This window comes from Mobula birostris, chromosome 23, assembly GCF_030028105.1.
Source record: "Mobula birostris isolate sMobBir1 chromosome 23, sMobBir1.hap1, whole genome shotgun sequence".
Lineage (NCBI taxonomy): Eukaryota > Metazoa > Chordata > Chondrichthyes > Myliobatiformes > Myliobatidae > Mobula > Mobula birostris.
This window is the reverse complement of record NC_092392.1, coordinates 63,088,517-63,110,813: the sequence shown is the minus strand read 5'-3', so window position 1 is coordinate 63,110,813 and position 22,297 is coordinate 63,088,517. Positions and strand designations below refer to the sequence as shown.

Here is a 22,297-nt window from a genome sequence, read left to right as displayed (position 1 = left end):
GTTAATGCATGTTGAATGTTTGATGGCTCTGGATTTGTACTCACTGGAGTTTAGCGGAATGAGAGGGGAATCTCATTGAAACCTATCATATCTTGAAATGCTTAGACAGAGTGGATGTGGAGAGGACGTTTCATATAGTGAGTGAGTCTAGGACCAGAGGACACGGATAGAGTGGATGTGGAGAGGGCGTTTCCTATAGTGAGTGAGTCTAGGATCAGAGGACACAGATAGAGTGGATGTGGAGAGGATGTGTCCTATAGCGGGGGAGTCTAGGACCAGAAGACACAGATAGAATGGATATGAAGAGGATGTGTCCTATACTGGGGGAGTCTAGGACCAGAGGACACAGATAGAGTGGATGTGGAGAGGATGTGTCCTATAGCGGGGGAGTCTAGGACCAGAAGACACAGATAGAGTGGATGTGGAGAGGATGTGTCCTATACTGGGGGAGTCTAGGACCAGAGGACACAGATAGAGTGGATGTGGAGAGGATGTTTCCTATAGTGAGTGAGTCTAGGACCGGAGGGTACAGCATCAGAAGAGAGGGATGTCCATTCAGAACCGAGATGGGAAGGAATTTTAGTCAGAAGGTGGCGAATGTGTGGGACTCATTGCTATGGGCAGCTGTGGAGGCCAAGTCATTGAGTGTATTTAAGGCAGAGGTTGATAATTTTTTTGTTAGTCGGAGTGTCAAAGATTAAGGAAGAAGGCAGGAGAATGGGGTTGAGAGGGATAATAAATCAGCCGTGATGGAATGACGGAGCAGACTTGACAGCCCAAGTGGTGTGATTCTGCTCCTGTGTCTCACCTTATGGTCATTCTTCCACGTTCCAGGGAAAAAGTCCTAACCTATTCGACCTTTCCCTATAACTCAGGTCCTCATACCTTGCAACATCCTTGTAAATTTTCTCTGTACTCTTTCAATTTTATTGATATCTGGGAGGAGAAGATGGTGGCGTGATACAGCTCGCAGCGGCCACTCCGGTGGTGGTGTCTGTTATTTGTCAAGTATGGTGCCGTGCACAATCCTGATTTGATGGAGACATACATGAGAGCACAGAGGAACATCTGGTGAAACTTCTGAAATGCCTGTCACTGCTACTGTGTGGTCCAGAATCTCCGGAGGGGAAGGTCCCGAGTCCTCAGCTTTGCTTGTTGCTCGGCGGCCGGGGCAGGATCGAAACTCTTGGCAGAGATGGTGCTCAGTGCTCGGTGTTGGAGGGCTGGTCGGAGGCGCCAAGTTTTCGGACGGACTCAGAGTCGGCTGTGCTTCCAATGCATCAGCAAGTTTGCGGCACTTGGAGTTCATGGCAGGGAGAGTTTCCCCCTTCTACCGTCTACGTGAGATGATGGGCTATCGGGACTTGAGACTTTTTTTTATGTGGTTTTGTGGTTTTGTCAGTTTTAGTCTTGGTTTGTCCTGTGTTTCTGTGAATGCATGCATTTCTAAATGACAATAAACGAGGACCGAGTGTCCTCATTATCTAATAATCTAATCTTTCTTGCTTAGGGTGACAGGTGAAATATTTAAGGGGAACTTGAGGTGAAGCCTGCACTCAGAGGTGTTGAGTGTGTGGAATGAGCTGCCAGGGGAGGTGGTGGATGTGGTTTCAGTTTTAACATCTAGAAGTTTGAATAGGTCCAGGAATGAGAGAGGTACAGAGGGCTATGGAGCAGGTGCAGGTGGGACAAGGCAGAAGACCACTTTGGAATGGACTGGTTGGGCTGAAGGGCCTCTTTCTGTGTGGTCATACTCTCTGACTCTTGGGGGTTATGGAGGAGGTAGAGCAGGGTGGGGTTAGGGTTATGGTGCCATCATCCTTAAGCTTACATTCTGCAGCTCAGCCATGTCTGTGATTTCATCGTAGGCCCTCTCTCCACTGCCATTCCTGGCCATGTAATCACCGAAGAAGAGAAGGCGCATATCGTCGTCACTGATGTCTCTCGCGATACCCATGTGGTGGAATATATTGTTGATTTTCTTCCTGAATTGCGTCTGCACCATGTTCTGAGGGGGAGAAAGCAACTTCAATACAACTGTCCAGAAACACGAGCCCAGCGCAGCCTTAACGGGATTTGGGAACCACGAGCCCAGCTATGGATCTAGTGGGATTTGGTGGTGGCCAGCATGCACTAAGAAGTGGTTTTGTGGAAGGAGGGAGCTCCAGTCTGTAGTGCCCCACCCTCACTTCATGGATACATGGACAGTGGTGGGAAGAGTGATGGGGTGGAAGGAACAAGTAGTTTTAAAAGTGGGGATGAAAACAAACTTCTGTCATGGTGAGACCTCCCCAAACAGCTTAAAGGAGAGAGATTCTGCAGATGCTGTAAATCTTGAGTCCTGATGAAAGGTCTTGGCCTGAAGCATTGACTGTTTATTCATCTCCATAGAAGCTGCCTGACGTGTTCAGTCCTTTCAGCATTTTGTGGGTGTTGCTTACGTTACTGAAGGAAACTGGCAGGTTACAGACATCTCCATCACTGTCTCTCCACAATAATTTCCCTATTAGAACAACTGTGTTGAATCCCCAGACAGCAGGAACCCTCCCACCATAAGACACAGGAGCAGAATTAGGCCATTCAGCCCATTGAGCCTGCTCTGCCATTCCATCATGGCTGATTTATTATCCTTCTCAACCCCATTCTCCTACCTTCTCTCCATATCCTTTGTGGCCCTTACCAGTGAAGAACCTATCAACCTTTGCTTTAAATGACTTAGCCTCCATGACCATCTGTGATAAGGAATTCCACAGATTTACCACCCTCTGTCTAAAGAACTTTCTCCTTATCTCCGTTCTAAGGGAAATCCTTCTACTCTGTGACTATGCCTCTGGTGTTAGACTCCCCCACTACAGGAAACATTCTTTCCACATCCACTCTTGCCCTTTGAATGAGACCCCCACTCAATCTTCTAAACACCAGTGAGTACTGGCCCAGAGCCATCAAACATTCCTCATACATTAACCCTTTTCTTCCTGGGTCATTCTTGTGACCTCTTCTGGACCCTCTCCAACACTGATACATCCTTTCTGTTGTGTACATACGTCTATTGATGCTTCTGGACACATCTTCAGTGATGTTCCTGTTATCATCGGGTGTTTTGGGTCTTTCAACATCATACAGCCTGCTCCAGGTGACCCAGCCGGGGCTGATCAGACCCCAGCTTGTGTCCAGATGGCTAGCTACTTATGACTCCATGGCTCCCCTCTTTTGAGCCACAGCCATCTTGAGGCCCTCTCTGCCGCATCGGTGGTACTGCGGAAGACTCTCCTCTTCCTCTCTCCCTCGATGCCCAAAATGCTGAAGGCTCTAACTAAAGAATGGGCTATGAATCCCCTATAACCAACCTCCACTGGGATACTGACAATAATTGTTGTCACGGGTTGCAGCTTCCTATCAACCCCTCCCTTTGCCATTGCCTCCAGAATTTGGTTAACATCTTCATCAAACTGCTTCCACAGTGAAGTCATGTTAGCTGCAGGCCATTTGATCCGCCTTCTGTTAGACTTCATGTTAGAGGGATTAGTTTGCAACACTTGGAGGTTCCGGGCACTATGGGGTGACTCCGAGCCTGGCCCCTCCTTCGTCTCACCAGGTTGGACACCTGCGCGTTGTGCTGCTCCTGCTCCCGCCAGACACTTCATCCTCGCTTGGTGGATCTTCAAACCACGATCGTTCTTGCAGATTTTGCCACATGCACACTGCTTCCTCATCGTCGTTTGCTCATTGCCTGGGTCTGATGTCGTTGTGTCCATCCGACTGGGGTGCTCATCCTCCCCCCCTCTCGGGCACCCCTGGGGGTATCTTTTCCTTAGATTCTTCTTAGATAAAGGGCTCAAAACTGCTCACAATACTCCAAGTGCAGCCTGACTAATAGCTTATCAATCCTCAACATTACATCATTGCTTTTATATTCTACTCCTCTTAAAATAAATGCTAACGTTCTTTCCAGACTGGGACCGCTCTTACTGCCGCTGGGTCCTACCGCCCATCTGATTCTCCCACTACCCTCTTTCCTCCCCGCGACTCCCAACCTTACCTCTACCCCTCATTACCCCTCCATTCCTCTGATCCCTCATCCTCCCCTAACCCCCCTCTCCCTGAACATCCCAACCCCCCTCTCCCTCCTGAGACCTCCCACTCTTCACCCTCCTCCGACCCCAGCCCCAACCCTTGCCGTGTCTTCACCATCCCCTCTGACCTTCCCGTTTCTGAGGCAGAACGTTCAGTCCTTAGCAAGGTCCTCACTTTTGTCCCCCTCCATCCACACCTCAGTGAGCTCCATGCCCGCTATGACGCTGAACTCTTCTTCCGTCGCCTACGTCTCTGAGCCTACTTCTTTGGCAAGGATTCCCCTCCTCCTACTGAGGACCCCTTCTCCCGTCTTCAACCCTCCTCCTCCTCCTGGATACCCCGCCCGGGCCTTCTACCTGCACTTGATCTTTTTATCTCCAACGTTGCCGAGACATCAACCGTCTCAACTTCACCACTCCTCTCTCCTGTTCCAACCTCACTTCCTCTGAACGCATTGCCCTCCACTCTCTCCGCACTAATCCCAACCTCACCATCAAACCTGCTGACAAAGGTGGTGCTGTAGTAGTCTGGCGGACGGACCTCTACCGCACTGAGGCCAAACGGCAGCTTTCTGACACCTCCTCTTACTTACCACTGGAACAGGACCCCACCAAAAAACATCAAACCATTGTCTCCCGCACCATCACTGCCCTTATCAACTCCGGAGGCCTTCCATCCTCAGCCACTAAACTCATAATTCTCACACCCTGTACCACTCGGTTTTACCTCCTCCCCAAGATCCATAAGCCTGACTGTCCCGGCAGACCCATTGTTTCTGCCTGCTCCTGTCCCACCGAACTTCTATCTGCCTACCTGGACTCCATTTTGTCACCCATAGTTCAGTCTCCTCCCACCTACATCCGGGATACATCCCATGCCCTCCACCTCTTCAATAACTTCCAGTTCTCCGGTCCCAACCGCTTCATTTTCACTATGGATCCCTATACACCTCCATTCCCCATGAAGAAGGCCTCAAAGCCCTCCGCTACTTTCTGGATAATAGACCTCACCAGTTCCCCACCACAACTAACCTCCTCCGGTTGGTGGAACTGATTCTCACACTCAATCACTTCTCTTTTAGCTCTTCTCACTTTCTTCAGACCAAGGGTGTAGCTATGGGAACTCGCATGGGCCCTAGCTATGCCTGCCTTTTTGTTGGTTATGTGGAACAGTCTGTGCTCCAAACCTATTCTGGTACTGCTCCCCAACTTTTCCTTCGGTACATTGACGACTACATTGGCGCTGCTTCCTGCACCCATGCTGAGCTCGTCAATTCCATGGACTTTACTTCTAACTTTCACCCAGCCCTCAAATTCACTTGGTCTATCTCGGACACTTCTCTCCCCTTTCTCGATCTCTCGGTCTCCATCTCTGGAGACAGACTGTCCATTGACATCTTCTACAAGCCCACTGACTCTCATAACTACCTCAACTATACCTCTTCCTACCCTGCCACATGCAAAAATCCCATTCCCTATTCCCAGTTCCTCCATCTCTGCTGCATCTGCTCCCAGGATGAGGTTTTCCATTCCAGGACATCTCAAATGTCCTCTTTCTTTAAGGATTGTGGTTTCCCTTCTGCTGTCATCAATGATGCCCTCACTCGCATCTCCTCCATTTCCTGCACTTCGGCTCTCTCCCCATCCTCCCGCCACCACAACAAGGACAGAGTTCCTCTTGTCCTCACCTACCACCCCACTAGCCTCCGGATCCAACACATTATCCTCTGCAATTTCCGCCACCTTCAACAGGACCCCACCACTAAGCACATCTTTCTCTCTCCACCCCTCTCCACCTTCCGCAGGGATTGGTCCCTCCGGGACTCCCTGGTCCACATATCCCTCCCCACGGATCTCCCACCTGGCACTTATCCCTGTAAGCGCAAGTGCTACACCTGTCCCTACACCTCCTCTCTTGCCACCATTCAGGGCCCCAAACAGTACTTCCAAGTGAGGCAACACTTCACTTGTTAGTCTGTTGGGGTCATCTATTGCATCCGGTGCTCCCGGTGCAGCCTCCTCTACATCGGTGAAACCCGACACAGATTGGGGGACCGTTTCGTCGAGCACCTCCGCTCTGTCCACCAAAGCAGACAGGATCTTCCAGTAGCCACCCACTTCAACTCTGCTTCCCACTCCCATTCAGATATGTCCATACATGGCCTCCTCTACTGTCATGATGAGGCTAAACTCAGGCTGGAGGTGCAACACCTCATATACCGTCTAGGTAGTCTCCAGCCCCTTGGTATGAACATAGAATTCTCCAACTTCCAGTAATTCCATTCCTCTCCCTTCCCCTATCCCTATGTGTCACTCTGCCCCTTCCCCCAGCTGCCTACCTCCTCCCTCATGGTTCCGCCTCCTTCTACTACCCATTGTGTTTTCCCCTATTCCTTCTTCACCTTTCCTGCCTATCACCTCCCTGCTTCCCCTCCCCCCACCCCTTTATCTTTCCCCTTACTGGTTTTTCACTTGGAACCTACCAGACTTCTCCTTCCCACCCTCCCCCACCTTCTTTATAGGGCCCTTCCCCCTGCAGTCGTGACGAAGGGTTCCGGCCTGAAACGTTGACTGATCTTTTCCACGGATGCTGCCCGACCTGCTGAGTTCCTCCAGCATGTTGAATGAATGCTAACGTTGCATTTGCCTTCCTTCCCAGCAACTCAACCTGCAAGTTAACCATTAGAGAATCTTGCATGGGGGCTCCTAAGTCCCTTTGCGTCTCAGTTTTCTGTATTTTCCCCCTGTTTAGAAAATTGTCCAAGCCTTTATTCCTTCAACCAAAGTGCAAGACCATTCACTTCCCTGCACTATATTCCACTTGCCAATTCTTTGCCCATTCTGCTCATCTGTCTAAGTCCTTTTGTACTGCCTGCAAACTTGGCCAAAAAGCCATCAATTCTGTCATCCAAATCATTGACATACGATGTGAAAAGCTGTGGTCCCAACACCGACACCTGCAGAACTCCACCTGTCATGGCAGCCAACCAGAAAAGGCCCCCTTTATTCAGACTCTCTGCTTCCTGCCAGTCAGCCAATCTTCCATCATGATTAACTGGAAGAATTTTCTGTTCTGGGGACCTTTTGAAAGTGTTTGGAAGTGGGAAGGGAAGGGGGAAGCTGGAGGAGATGGAGGGAATGTGAAGGGACTGGAGCAGGATCCAAAGGGGAGTGAGGTGGGGGCTATATGAAATCGGAAAGCTCATTGGGCTGTTGTCAACCCAAGGAGAATGGGCACTGCTCCCCCAGCAGTTACAGGAGTACTTCACCTTGACGATTTGGAAAAGAGCTTTCTGTCCTGGCTGTCAACCAATCGGTCAGAAAAGACACGATGGACTTCGTGAATCCAAAACCTCATCAATTTATGGTCCCCTTTGGTCCCCGGGGGAACACAGTCTGGTTTCAAGAGCAGCAGACCCTGGAGAGACAGTAATAGTGATCTCAACAATGTGGCTCAGCCCACGGGAAGGGAAGAATCGACAGTAACCTGCCAGGATAATTTCAGTCTTGGCTGTGCATTACCTGGATGACTCTGGAGAAGTCCCTCAGACTGAATATGTAAAGTGACTTGGATGGTGTCAGCAGGAAGTGCTGCACAACTTGCTTGTACATTTCCATGGTAGCCCAGAGCAAAATCTTCTCAAAGGAAAAGAATGACAGTGTAAACATTTATAATTGTAACCATTATCCCATTAGGGAAGCATCTGCAGAGGTTTCATCTTAAACCATGTGAGATGTCTCTTTCTACAGCATCACCATGAGAGGGTCTGATACATGGAGTATTGGCTAGGGGTTGGGATACTGCGATTCTCACCCAGACGTAGTGCAACACTCCAGTGAGGGTCATGCTGAACTGCACCAGGTCTAGGGGAGCATTAGGGAGCGCCTGGGTGACGGCATCTCTACTCCAGAAGCAAGGTCGAGCTCAGTAGGCAGGTAATACTTACTTATGTATGCTCACTCATGTCTATGCTGAGATGTTCACTGAAGCAACAGGATCAATGCTGAACAGTGAAGGTCCACAACCTGTTTAGAGACAACGGGAACCGCTCCCAGATCTTGGGAGTCAGCACTCGGTGAATGTGGCACCAATGATAAGATTCACCTTCACCTTAGTGGAGCCATCAGTTGGCTGAAGTTCAAGATTCATAGTCAGATTTATTTATTACATGTAATTGATATGGAGACATACATTTAAATGTATCATTTGCATTAACACGCATTAACATTTGCACGCGTAGGAATGTCCTGGGAGAAGCCAACATAGTGTGCCACAATGCTTTGCAGAACACAGAACAGAACTCAACAAACAAGAAACCAACACCAGTCAAACATCTCCCTTTCCTCCGTCCTATACCCAGGGACAGTCCTCCAAACCCAGAGACGAGACTATGGTCCTTCAGGCTTCAGCTATCTGGCTCCCGGCCCAGGTCTGCTCAGAGTGGAAAAGGACCATTTGGAGTTTGTACGTTCAGTGGTCCAACAGGAGAAGCATTACCTCGCACCAATGAGCCACCTGGCCATCTATCTTTCAGTCACCTCCTGCCCCATTCGTGGCTCCGGCAGGGTCACCTAGAGTTGGGAGCAGATAATGACCCCAAAGCAGAGGGCAGTTCTTTCACTGGTGACCAGGAAGCTGGAGACATTTCACTGAACGTCAGAGCAGAGTCAGGGATCTGATACCTAAACTCAACAGTTTGCTGTGGCTTAGGTCAGCACCTCATTCATGGTCCACACATCGACATATGGTAGAGCTGGGTGCCACCACAGCCACAGGGTCCAATTTTCAGGAGCCTCTCAAGGCACAGTCATCCTCAACAGTGGAGCCCCAGCCCCTCAAGGCTGGGCCCTCAACCCACGACTCTACTCCCTGTACACTCACAACTGCAGGGCCAGGTTCTGCTCTATCGCCATCTACAAGTAGATGGAGTGCTCTGTAGCGGGCCACACCTTAGAGAGCAGGGTAGAGACAGAGAGCTTAGTGACATGACCCCACAACAACAACCTTTCTCTCAATATCAGCAAATAAGAACAAGAGCTTGTCACTGACTTCAGGAAGAAGGCAGTGCACATGCTCCTGTCCAAGTTAATGGTGCTGAGATTAAGATGGATGAGGGCTTCAAGTTCCTAGGGGCGAACATCACCAATAGCCTTTCCTCTATAGTCAGGGGTCGGACAGGCAACTCTGTGGATGTGAAAAAGAGTTACGGATGGTAGTTTGCCTCCCAGGTGCCAGGGTCCGTGATGATTCCGAACGTGTCCACAAAATCCTGAAAGGCAGCCAGAAGTCATGGTACCTATTGGTACCAACGACATAAATAGGAAAAGGGAGGAGGTCCTGAAAACAGAATACAGGGTGTTAGTTGAGAAGCAGGACCTCAAGGGTAGCAATCTCGGGATCACTGCCAGCTGACAGTGAGGACAGGAATAGAATGAGCTGGCAGGTAAATGTGTGGCTGAAGAATTGGAATAGGGAGCAGGAATTCAGGTTCCTGGATCATTGGGACCTCTTCTGGACCTGCACAAAGGGGATGGGTTGCACTTGAATCTGAGGAGGACCAATATTCTTGTGAGAGCTGTTGGGAGCAGTTTAAGCTAATATGACAGAAGAATGGGAACCAATATGATTGAGCTGAGGATGATCCAGCAGGTTTACAAGTAGATGATGGATGTAACATGAATGTGAGGAAGGACAAGCCAATGATTGGGTACAAATGCAGATTGTACACAGAGGCAAATCTCAAAAAGGTAAAGAAGTCAGAACTGAAGGTGTTGTATTTAATTGTGCCTAGTTTTCGGAATAAGGTGGACAAACTCGTGGAACAATTAGAGAGTGGTCAGTATGATGTTGTGGGCATCACTGAATTGTGGCTGAAAGATTGTCATAGTTGGGAGCTTAACTTCCAAGGACAGACAAGAAGGCATAGGCAGTGGTGTGGCTCTGTTGGTAAGAAATTGAATTACATCTTTAGAAAGAGGTGATATAGAGTCAGAGAATGTCAAATATTTGTAGGTGGAGTTAAGAAACAGCAAGGGTGAAAAAAAACCATTATGGAAATCATATATAGGCCTCCAAATAGTAGCCAAGATGTTGGGTTGAGATTGCAAAGAGAGCTGGAAAAGACATGTAATAAGGGTAATGTCACAATTGTAACTGGGACTTCAATATGCAAGGGGATTGGGAAAATCAGGTTGGTGTTAGATCCCAAGAGAGGGAATTTGTTGAATGCCTACGATGGCTTTTTAGAGCAGCTTATACTTGAACCTACCTAGAAAAAGGCTATCTTAGGTTGAGTGTTGTGTAATAAACTAGATTTTATTAGGGAACTTAACATAAAGGAACCCAACATAAAGGAGCCCTTAGGAGATGGTGATCATAATATGATTGAATTCATACTGATATTGATTAGGAGAAACGTAAGTCAGATGTATCAGTATCGCAATGGAATAAAGGGAGTTACAGAGGCATGAGAGAGGAGCTTGCCCAGGTGGATTGGAGGGGGATATTGGTGGGGATATTGGCAGGGATGATGGCAGAGCAGAGCTGGCTGAAGTTTCTGGGAATAGTTCACAAGGCACAGGATAGATATGTCCCACAGAAAAAGTTGCTTTCAGATAGCAGGGGTAGGCAACCATAGTTGATAAGGGAAGTTCAGGACTACATAACCACTAAGGGAAGGGCATATAAGGTAGCAAAAGTGAGTGGGAAGTTGGATGATTGAGAAGTTTTTAAAATCCAACAAAAGGCAATTAAAACGGCTATAAGAAGGGAAAAGATGAAATATGAGGACAGACTAGCCGATAGTACAAAGCAGGATACTAGAATTTTTTTTCAGTTATATAAAGAGTAAAAGGGAGGTGAGAGTTGACCACTGGAAAATAATGCTGGTGATGTAGTAATGAGGGACAAAGAAGTGGCAGATGAACCTTGCATCAGCCTTCACTGTGGAAGAGACTAGCAGTGTTGCAGAGGTCCGTGAATGTCAGGGAGCAGGAGTGAGTGCCATTGCTATTACAAGGTAAACAGTGCTAGACAAACTGAAATGTCTTAAGGTGGATAAGTCACCTGGACCAGATGGACTACATCCCAGAGTCCTGAAAGAGGTTGCTGAAGAAGTAACGGATGCATTGGTTATGATCTTTCAAGAATTACTTAATTCTGTCATGGTTTTGGAAGAGTGGAAAATTGCAAATGTCACTCCACTCTTTAAGAAGGGAGAAAAGCAAAAGAAAGGAAATTATAGGCCAGTTTGCCCAACCTCATTGGTTGGGAAAGTGGTGGAGTCCATTACGAAGGATGAACTTTCAGGGTACATGGAACTAATGATAAAATAAGTCAAAGTCAGGATGGTGACTGTAAAGAATAATCTTGCCTGACAAATCTGTTAGAGTTCTTTGAGGAAGTAACAGGCAGGGTGGACAAAGGAGAGGCAGTGGATGTCATTTACTTGGATTTCCAGAAGGCATTTGATAAGGTGCTGCACATGAGGCTATTTAAAAAGATAAAATCCCATGGCGTTACAGGAAATATACTGGCACGGATAGAGGAATGGCTGACAGGCAGGAGGCAGCAAGTGGGAATAAAGGGGAACTTTTCTAGTTGGCTGCTGGTGACTAGTGGTGTTCCTCAGGGGTCAATATTGGGACCGCTACTTTTCATATTGTTTGTCAATGACTTGGATAATGGAATTGATGGCTTTGTGGCAAAGTTAGCAGATGATACGAAGATAGGTGGAGGAGTAGGTAGTGCTGAGGATGTAATGCATTTGCAGCAGAACTTAGACAAATTGGAAGAATGCGCAAAAAAGAGGCAGATGATATACAGTGTTGGGAAATGTATGATAATGCATTTCCTGATGAATTAGTAATAGAACAAATTATCGCCCTTGAAGATTATGGAATTGAAAAACTTACTGATTTAATCAATGACATTTATGAGACTGGAATAATACCATAAGAGATGAAAAAATCAGTATTTATCACTCTTCCTAAGAAAGCTGGAGCAATAGAATGTGAATTACATAGGACCATAAGTTTAATGAGTCATATCACCAAGATACTTCTAAGAATTTTGATGACAAGAGCTAAAAGCAAGATACAAGCTGAAATAGGTAAAGAATAATATAGTTTTGTGAAAGACAAAGGTACAAGAAATGCAATATTAATGTTAAGGATACTATCAGAACGAGCTATTCAAGTGCAGAAAGATTTGTTTGTTTGTTTTATTGACTACATGAAAGCATTTGATAAGGTAAAGCACAATAAGTTATTTGAAATATTACAGGAAACTCTAGATCTAGATTCGAAAGACCTCCGCCTAATCAGAAATCTGTACTGGGAACAAACTTCCGCTGTAAGAATAGATGGAGAAGTGAGTCAGTTTATGAAAATCAAGAGAGGCGTTAGACAAGGGTGTGTTTTCTCCCCTGATTTATTTAATGTGTACAGTGAAACAATATTACAAAAAATAAGAGACATCTTGGGAATCAAAGTTGGTGGTGAAAACATCAATGATTTCAGATATGCAGATGACACTGTGTTAGTTGCAAGTACGAAGGAAGAACTACAGAACTTAATTGATATAATTGTTGAAGAAAGTGCAAAAAGACAGAATGTATGGTGATATCCAAAAAGAAGGAGAATCCTATCTGCAGGCTGAAAGTAAACGGGGAAGACATAAAACAAGTACAGAACTTTTGCTACTTAGGAAGCTGGGTGACATCAGATGGCAGGTGCAACATGGACATCAAAAGAAGAATAGGGATGGCAAAAGGCACCTTTACGAGAATGAAGAGTATACTGACCAATACTAAACTAGGCATGACAACCCGCCTCAGAGTACTGAAATGTTACGTTTATCCAGTTATGTTATATGGCTCAGAATGTTGGACAATATCTAGTAACATGAGGAAATGAACTTTAGCAGCAGAGATGTGGTTTTTGAGGAGGTTGCAAAGAATATCATGGACAAAATGAATATCTAACGAGGATGTCATGAACAGAGCAAACACAAAAAGAGAAATAATGTATGAGATCATGAAAAGGCAACGTAACTTCATTGGACAAGTGATTAGGAAAGAGGAGTTAGAATGCAGGGTAACTATGGGAAAGATTGAAGGGAAGAAAGCAAGAGGAAGACAAAGAAAAATGATGATGGAGACAAGCAGCCAGAGAACTGGAAATGAATACCAATGAATTGATCCACTTGACCCGAAACAGGAGTGTGTGGGCCATGGCAGTCAAAGCTCAAACTGGGCATGGCACCTGATGATGATGATGATGATGATAATGCATTTTGGTGAAAGGAACAAAAGAGCTGACTATTATCTAAATGGGGAACAGGTTCAAACATCTGTTCTGGGACCCTTACTCTTCGTGATTTTTATAATGACCTGGATGAGGAAGTGGAGGGATGGGTTAGTAAATTTGCTGATGACACAAAGGTTGGAGGTGTTGTGGATAGTGTAGAGGGCAGTCAGAGGTTACAGCGAGACATTGATAGGATGCAAAACTGGGCTGAGAAGTGGCAGATGGAGTTCAACCCAGATAAGTGTGAAGTGTTTCATTTTGGTAGGTTAAATATAATGGCAGAATATAGTATTAATGGTAAGACTCTTGGCAGTGTGGAGGATCAGAGGGATCTTGGGGTCTGAGTCCATAGGACACTCAAAGCTGCTATGCAGGTTGACTCTGTGGTTAAGAAGGCATACGATGTATTGGCCTTCAATCATGGGATTGAATTTTGGAGCCGAGAGGTAATATTGCAGCTATATAGGTTCCTGGTCAGACCACACTTGGAGTACTGTGCTCAGTTCTGGTTGCCTCACTACAGGAAGGATGTGGAAAGCATAGAAAGGGTGCAGAGGAGATTTACAAGGATGTTGCCTGGATTGGGGAGCATGCCTTATGAGAATAGGTTGAGTGAACTTGGCCTTTTCTCCTTGAAGCGATGGAGGATGAGATGACCTGATAGAGGTGTATAGGATGATGAGAGGCATGGATAGTCAGAGGCTTTTTCCCAGGGCTGAAATGGCTGCCACAAGAGGGCACAGGTTTAATGTGCTGGGGAATAGGTACAGAGGAGATGTCAGGGGTAAGTTTTTTATGCAGAGAGTGGTGAGTGCATGGAATGGGCTGCCGGCAACAATGGTGGAGGCAGATATGATAGGGTCTTTTAAGAGACTCTTAGATAGGTACATGGAGCTTAGAAAACTAAGGGTAACCTTAGCTATGGGTAACCCTCGTAATTTCTAAGGTAGGGACATGTTCAGCACAACCTTATGGGCTGAAGGGCCTGTATTGTGCTGTAGGTTTTCTATGTTTCTATGTTTTCTATCAGGGGTGCTGAGGGACTTTGGAGCCTTTGTGCAAGACTCTCATAAGGTTAATTTACAGGTTGAGTCTGTGGTAAAGAAGGCAAATGTAAGGTTGGCACTTATTTCAAGGTGAATAGAATATGAAAGCAAGGAGATAATTCTGAGCCTTTATAAGACACTAGTCAGGCTGCACTTGGAGTATTGTTAACAGTTTTGGGCACCATATCTCAGAAAGGATGTGTTGTCATTGCAGAAAGTCCAGAGGAGGCTCACGAGGATAATTCCAGGAATTAAGAGGTTAATGTATGAGGAGTGTTTGGCAGCTTTGGGCCTGTACTCACTGGAATTTAGAAGAATGCATGGGGATCCCATTGAAACCTACTGAATGTTGAAAGGTCTGGATAGGGTGGATGTGCAGAGGATGTTTCCTCTGGTGGGGGTATCCAGAACTAAATTTGAGGACTGACCCTTTAGGGCGGAGGTAAGGAGAAATTTTTTTAGCCAGAATCTGTGGAATGCTCTGCCACAGACAGCTGTGGAGGCCAAGTCCGTGGGTATACTTAAAGCAAAACTTGATAGTTTCCTGATCAGTCAGGGTATCAAAGGATATGGCAAGAAGGCAGGGGTATGGGACTGAGTGGGATTTGGGATCAGCCATGATGGAATGGTAGAGCAGACTTGATGGGCTGAATGGCCCAATCCTGCTCCCATGTCTTATGATCTTATGGTCCTGATCCAACCATGCAGAAGCCACAGTCAAGAAAGCTCCTCAGGAGATTTAAAGAATTTGGCATGTCCCGTCCCCTTTGACTCTCAGTAATTTTTATTAACACAGAAGATATCCCATCTGGATGCATCACGGCTTGGTGTGGCAACTGCTTTACCTGTGGCCAGAGGAAACTGTGGTCAGTTTGCAGGCTGTGCACACTGCTGTCGGAAGAAGTCTCTGCACTCATGGTCCCTCTCTCTTCCTCTCGCAATGGAGGGTGACAGCCTGTCGCTTCTTGAGACAGGGATGCTTGGAGAGGCAATGTGGCATATTGCAATATCAAAAAGGCAAGTTGCTGGTCTCCCACTGTCATTTGTTTCAGGAGTGACGTCTCTCTCCCTCGCTAGTGAGAGGGAGTCTGTCTGAGACACTGAAGTGTTGGGATGGACTGTAGTTTCGGATGGACTCTAGATCAAGGTCACTTAGGCAGCTTTGCTGGGGGACGGGGTTGCTGCTTTTGCTGAAGCAAATGGGGGGGGTGGGGGGAAGGGTTATGTTTTTGCTGCTGCTTGTGTGTGGGAGGTGGAAGGGGTTTTGGGGCTCTGACGTTTCTGTCAATCAGTCTTTGGGGGGGTTCCTGTTTTGTGGATGTCTGTTGAAGAGTAAGAATTTTGGGTTGTATACTGGATACATTCTCAGATTTTAAATTGATCTGTTGAACTGGTTGTGGACCTTGCTCAGTACATCACTGAAAAATCAACCTCCACTCCATGGACTCTGTCTACACTACTCACTTCCTCAGTTAGGCTGCGAGCATAAGCAAAGACCCCAAGCCACCCTGGGCTTTCTCTCTTGCCCCACTGGGCATAAGGTTCAAACGCCTGAAAGCATGCGCCACCAAGCCAAGCCCAAGGACAGCTTCTATCCTGCTGTTACAAACTATTAAATGGTTCCTTGGTCCAATAATATGGACTCTTGAACTCACAGTCTACGTCATTGTGGTCTTGCACTTTATTGTCCACCTGCACTGCACTCTGTTCTGCATTTTAGCTGACTCTACCCCACTGCACTGTTTAATGAATTGGTCTGTATGGATAGTATACAAGACAAGCTCTTCACTGTCTCAGTACCTGGACAATAATACCATTTCCAGTTTCAGACACAAGCCCTGATCAGGATTGGAGACACAGCAGCTGGGACTGAGGCCTGGGTTGAGCAGCAGAAGGGAACACTGGGATCTGTGTTGGGCTGGGTCAATGGTCCCCAATCCTGCTTTCTGAGGAAGAGCAGAGACAAACTGCTGGAGGAACTCAGCAGAGCAGGCAGCATCTGAGGAGGGAAATAGTGGACATTTTACGGTTGTAGGGAAGGAGTGTTGTTTGGGAAGTGATGTCACAAGATGTGTATGGGTGCTGGGAACATTTCAAGGGTCAGTCCCACTGCATGGTGTCGCACCATAACATAGCAGCCAGCATAAGGCTATCACAGCTCCAGTGACCTGGGTTCAACTCCCTCTGCCGTCTATACGGACATTGTGTGTCCTCCCAGTAACCACTTGGGGTTCTTCGAGATGCTCCAGCAACCCCCCCGCTCAGGTTAGTAGTTAATTGGTCACGGGTGTAATAGGGCAGCAAGACTCATGCGTATCTATAAATAAATAAAAATAAGAGATCTGGACCATGGAGGGAAAGTTCAGTGATGTCAGTTGCCTCACTTCATCTGCTTGAAAGTTGGAGTGATACGAAACTAGGTGCACTGGAGACTGTTGCCACAGTGAGGCACAGGGTGCCTGAGGAAGTACATAAAACAAGAGCAGACTGTTCATTTCGGTTAGCACAACGCTTTACAGCGCCAGCTGTAAGTTTGCGATTCAATTCCCACCACTGCCTACGAGGAGCTTGTAAGTTCTCCCTGTGATCGTGTGAGTTTCCTCTGGGTGCTCTGGTTTCCTCCCATCCAAGGACGTACAGGTTAGGGTTAGTGAGTCGTGGGCATGTTATGTTGGCTCCGGAAGTACTTGTGTGATTCTCACCAGAGAAATACATTCCAGCTTCAGCATTTGTTGGCCTTTAACTTCTGCCTGTGATCAGGTTGCAGCTGGCTCTTACCCTGGAATGTCTTTTCTGAGAGTTGTTGAAGTGCCAGTCCACACATCTAGTGACATCACTTCCCAAACAACACCCTTTCCCCCCAACCTTGGAATGCCCACTATTTCCTTCTCCGCTGAGTTCCTCCAGCTGAAATCTTGCTAATTTGATCTGATGTAAATGACACATTTCACTGTCTGTTCACTGTACATATGCAATCTTTAACAAATCTTTAAATCTTTAATCTTTCCCTCCATAGATGCTGTCTGCCCTGCTGATGTTGTCCAGCAGTTTGTGTGTGTTGCAACAGAAAACACATCAGTTTGTCATTAAATTGGAGAGGGGACAAAACAAGGATGTTACCAGGAATGGAGGGCTGGAGTTACAAGGAGAGTCTGGATAGGCTGGGACTGATTTTCCTGGAGTGCAGGAGGCTGTGGAGTGACCTTATAGAGGTTTGTAAAATCATAAGGGGCACACATAAATGGATGCTCATAGCCTTCTCCCTGGGGTAGGAGAGTCTAAAATAGAGGGAAGAGGGTTAAGATGAGAGGGGAAATATTTCATGGGGATCTGAGGGGCAGGGTTTTCTACAGCAGGTGGTGGGTATATGAATCTACCACTGCCAGAAGCGGCTACAACGTCAACATTTTAAAGACATTCGGACAGGTGCACGGATAGGAAAGACTGAGAGGGCTATGGGACAATGATGGAGATGGGGTTAGCTCGGTTCTGCTATCTGGTCAGAAAGAGTTGAGTTGGGCCAAGGGCCTGTTTCCATGCTGGTTGACTCGATAACTCTGACTTTAGGTCAGGTCACAATGGTGGGAACAGAAACAGAGTGAACACCCTTTGCCAGGGCTAACTTCTGCCTGTGGTCAGACTCTTACCCTGGAATATCTTTTCTGGGAGATGTCAAAGCCCCTGTTGAAGTGCCAGTCCACCACAGGTTGGAAGATGGTTTTCATGGTGTCTTCACTGAAGGCATCAAGGGCAATGACGTTGAAGTGTCGCAGACAGCGCGGGCTGGTGGAATTGCGGCCACCGCTGGGAGGAACCATCGCTGCCACCAGGGACTTGGTCTGAAGGCGGAAGATGCTGGTGTCCTTCCTGAAACCACACAACATCCTTGTCAGCACGCAGTCCACCATCAACACGGACTGACCAGAACACAGTCCACCATCAACACGAACTGACCAGCACGCAGTCCACCATCAATATGCACTGACCAGCACGCAGTCCACCATCGACACGGACTGACCAGAACGCAGTCCACCATCGACACGGACTGACCAGCACGCAGTCCACTATCGACACGGACTGACCAGAACACAGTCCACCATCGACACGGACTGACCAGCACGCAGTCCACCATCAACACGGACTGACCAGAACACAGTCCACCATCAACACGAACTGACCAGCACGCAGTCCACCATCAACACAGACTGACCAGAACACAGTCCACCATCAACACGAACTGACCAGCACGCAGTCCACCATCAACACGAACTGACCAGCACGCAGTCCACCATCAATATGCACTGACCAGCACGCAGTCCACCATCGACATGGACTGACCAGCACGCAGTCCACCATCGACACGGACTGACCAGCACGCAGTCCACCATCGACACGGACTGACCAGAACGCAGTCCACCATCAACACGGACTGACCAGCACTCAGTCCACCATCAATATGCACTGACCAGCACGCAGCCCACCATCGACACGGACTGACCAGCACGCAGTCCACCATCGACACGGACTGACCAGCACGCAGTCCACCATCAACACGGACTGACCAGCACTCAGTCCACCATCAATATGCACTGACCAGCACTCAGTCCACCATCGACACGGACTGACCAGAACGCAGTCCACCATCAACACGGACTGACCAGCACGCAGTCCACCATCAACACGGACTGACCAGCACGCAGTCCATCAACACGGACTGACCAGCACGCAGTCCACCATCGACACGGACTGACCAGCACGCAGTCCATCAACACGAACTGACCAGCACACAGTCCACCATCGACACGGACTGACCAGCACGCAGTCCACCATCAACACGGACTGACCAGCACGCAGTCCATCAACACGGACTGACCAGCACGCAGTCCACCATCGACACGGACTGACCAGCACGCAGTCCATCAACACGAACTGACCAGCACGCAGTCCACCATCGACACGGACTGACCAGCACGCAGTCCACCATCAACACGAACTGACCAGCACGCAGTCCACCATCAACACGAACTGACCAGCACGCAGTCCACCATCGACACGGACTGACCAGCACGCAGTCCACCATCAACACGAACTGACCAGCACGCAGTCCACCATCAATATGCACTGACCAGCATGCAGTCCACCATCAACACGAACTGACCAGCTCTGTCACATAATCCTTCTAACTGCACTTGAACTTTGCTGTGCAGGGGGCTGGGATTTGGAACACCCCTCCGCCATCGCTGCGGGGGTGTCCATAGGTTGCTTAGGGTTCCTGTTTCCTGGAACAAGAGGAAAGTACAGAATCACCAATGGTGTCTTTCAGCGACCGATGGCAGGGGCTGTTACGGCATTGAGTTCAGTAGTCAGGAAATTAGGTTCATTCAGTTCTGGTTAGGCCATATTGCACATTTTTCTTGTAGCTCCATTATAATAAAGTTATGGAGGCTTGAGAGAGAGTGAGGATGCAAATAAGGTTCACTAGGATGCTGCCTGGATTGGACAGCACATGCTATAAAGAGAGATCAGACAAGCTAGGGCTTCTCTGGAGCCGCAGAGGCTGAGGGGAGATTTGATAAAGGTTTATAGGACAGTGGGAGGCAGAAAATATCTAATACTAGAGGGCATGAATTTCAGGTAGGGTGGGGGGTTGTTTATGATCAAAGAAGATGAGTGCGGCAAGTTCTCTGACGTGTTGTGAATGGCTGTAAAGTGCTGCCTGCGATGGTGGTTGAGACAGATCTGATAGGGGTGTTTAAGAGGCTCTTAGTCAGGTACATGAATATGCAGAGAAGGGAGGGGTACGGTGAAAGTACAGTGAAGGAGGATTCGGTTCATTAGAAGTCATTGGGCCAAAGGGCTTGCCTCATGCTGTACTGTTCTGTGTCCTGCATTCCTTCTCCACCAACCACTCACTCAACCTCATTTCCCAGTAGGAGATCAAATGTAGTCCCCTCTCCCCTCTCCCCTGTCCCCTGTCCAAAAGGGCCATCAATGTGCTTCAGCAAACTTATGTCCCATACAGGCCCTTTGTACTATCGCAGACATACTGCTGCCCAGGTGAACTGCTCCAATGACTATCACCCAGTTGCACTCACCTCTACTGTGATGAAATGCTTTGTAAGGTTGGTCATGACCAGAATTAACTCCAGCCTCAGTGGGAGCTGGACCCACTGCAACTTGCCTACTGCGACAATAGATCTACAGAGATGCAATCTCACTAACTCTCCAACTTGGCCTTGTATCATCTGGACAACAGCAACACCTATTGTGATGTTTACCGATTACAAATCAGTGTTTAACACCACCAGCTCCTCAGTACTAGTCAACAATTTCCTAAACTCGGGCCTCTGTACCTCCCCCTGCAACTGGATACCTGCTTCCTGATCGGGAGACCATAGTCAGTGTGGATTGGAAACAATATCTCCTCTTCACTGACAATCAACACGGGCGCACCCCAAGGATGCATACACAGCCCACTGCTCTTCTCTCTCAACACCCATGACTGTGTGGCTATGCACAGCTCAAATGCCATCTATAAATCTCCCAATGACGCAACTGTTGTTGGCAGAATCTCAGGTGGTGACGAGGAGACCTACAGGAGAGAGGTAGATCAGCTGGCTGAGTGGTGTTGCATTCAACATCAGTAAGACCAAGGAATTGATTGTGGACTTTTGGAAGTCCACGTCAAAGGATCAGCAGAGGAAAGGGTGAGCAGCTTTAAGTTCCCAAGTGTCAACATCTCTGAAGATCTATCCTGGATCCAACATATTAATGTGAGTGACTATATTTCATTAGGAGTTTGAGGAGATTTGCTATGTCAACAAAGACTCGAACAAGTTTCTACAGATGTACCATGAGAATATTTTGACTTGTTGTATCATCACCATCGGGTACAGAGGCGCCAATCACAAGATCAAAAAATAACTGCAGAGTTCTAAACTCAGCCAGCTCCATCATGGGCACCATCGAGGGCACTTTCAATAAGTGATTCCCCAAGGAGACAGCATCCATCATTAAGGACATGCCCTCTTCACATTCCTACCATCAGGGAGGGGGTATAGGAGCTCAAAGACCCACACTCAATGATTCAGCAACAGCTCCTTCCCCTCCGCCATCAAATTTCTGAATGGACATTGAATCCATGAACACTTTTTGCACTATCTTTTAAAAATGTTTCTTATTGAAAATTGCAGTTTTTTAATGTATTGGACAGTGCTGCTGCTGCAGAAGAACACGTTTTATGGCATACTGTGATACCCTGATTCTGAGAAACCATCTCAATATTAGATAAAACCACCAAACATTATAACTGTACTATTCTTACAACTCTTCCCGACATACCACCACTGACTATTGGGTGGGAGGTGGCTATTGCACAATCACGTCAAAGTGATTATAGAGTTGGAGATCACTCCCATCTTATTTTTAAGTTTTTCCCCAGTCTGACTGGATGTTTCCCCAGAAGCATCCTCATTAATTGTCCGCGGCAGATGGCTAACGGGGCGCAGTTAATGGAGGAGATTTGCATTGTGCCTGGAGAGTGGGAACACTGCAGACAATAATTCTGTCACATTCCCTCACTCATACTGCATCGTAAATAGGTGAAGCCGAACCCTCCATCAGCCCCGCACACAGCTGTTGTCCCGTCACCATACCTGTCAAACCAGTAGCCGTGATCGATCCACTGTCGCAGCAGCTCCACAGGAGGTTCTGCTCCATCCTGCTCCTTTGCTGGCATGCTGACATCACCAACAAAAACACACAGCTGTTTCTCGTGCTCTATCCCATGGACACTTCTCCTGCGCCTGTGGTGGAGCGATAATGATGGACGCTCTTCAATCGGATTTAAATCATTGCCCTGCTGCTTTG

At 47.6% G+C, this 22,297-nt stretch overlaps 1 protein-coding gene across 1 annotated transcript in view; it reads right to left on the bottom strand.

The window, feature by feature from the left end:
• LOC140186818 (dynein axonemal heavy chain 3-like) overlaps positions 1 to 22,297 on the bottom strand; it is a 428,385-nt gene that overhangs the window by 161,743 nt on the left and 244,345 nt on the right. The window contains 6 exon segments of the mRNA XM_072241409.1: positions 1,832 to 2,008; positions 7,343 to 7,362; positions 7,365 to 7,491; positions 7,596 to 7,709; positions 18,076 to 18,295; positions 22,084 to 22,233. Coding sequence (XP_072097510.1) covers positions 1,832 to 2,008; positions 7,343 to 7,362; positions 7,365 to 7,491; positions 7,596 to 7,709; positions 18,076 to 18,295; positions 22,084 to 22,233 — 808 coding nt within the window.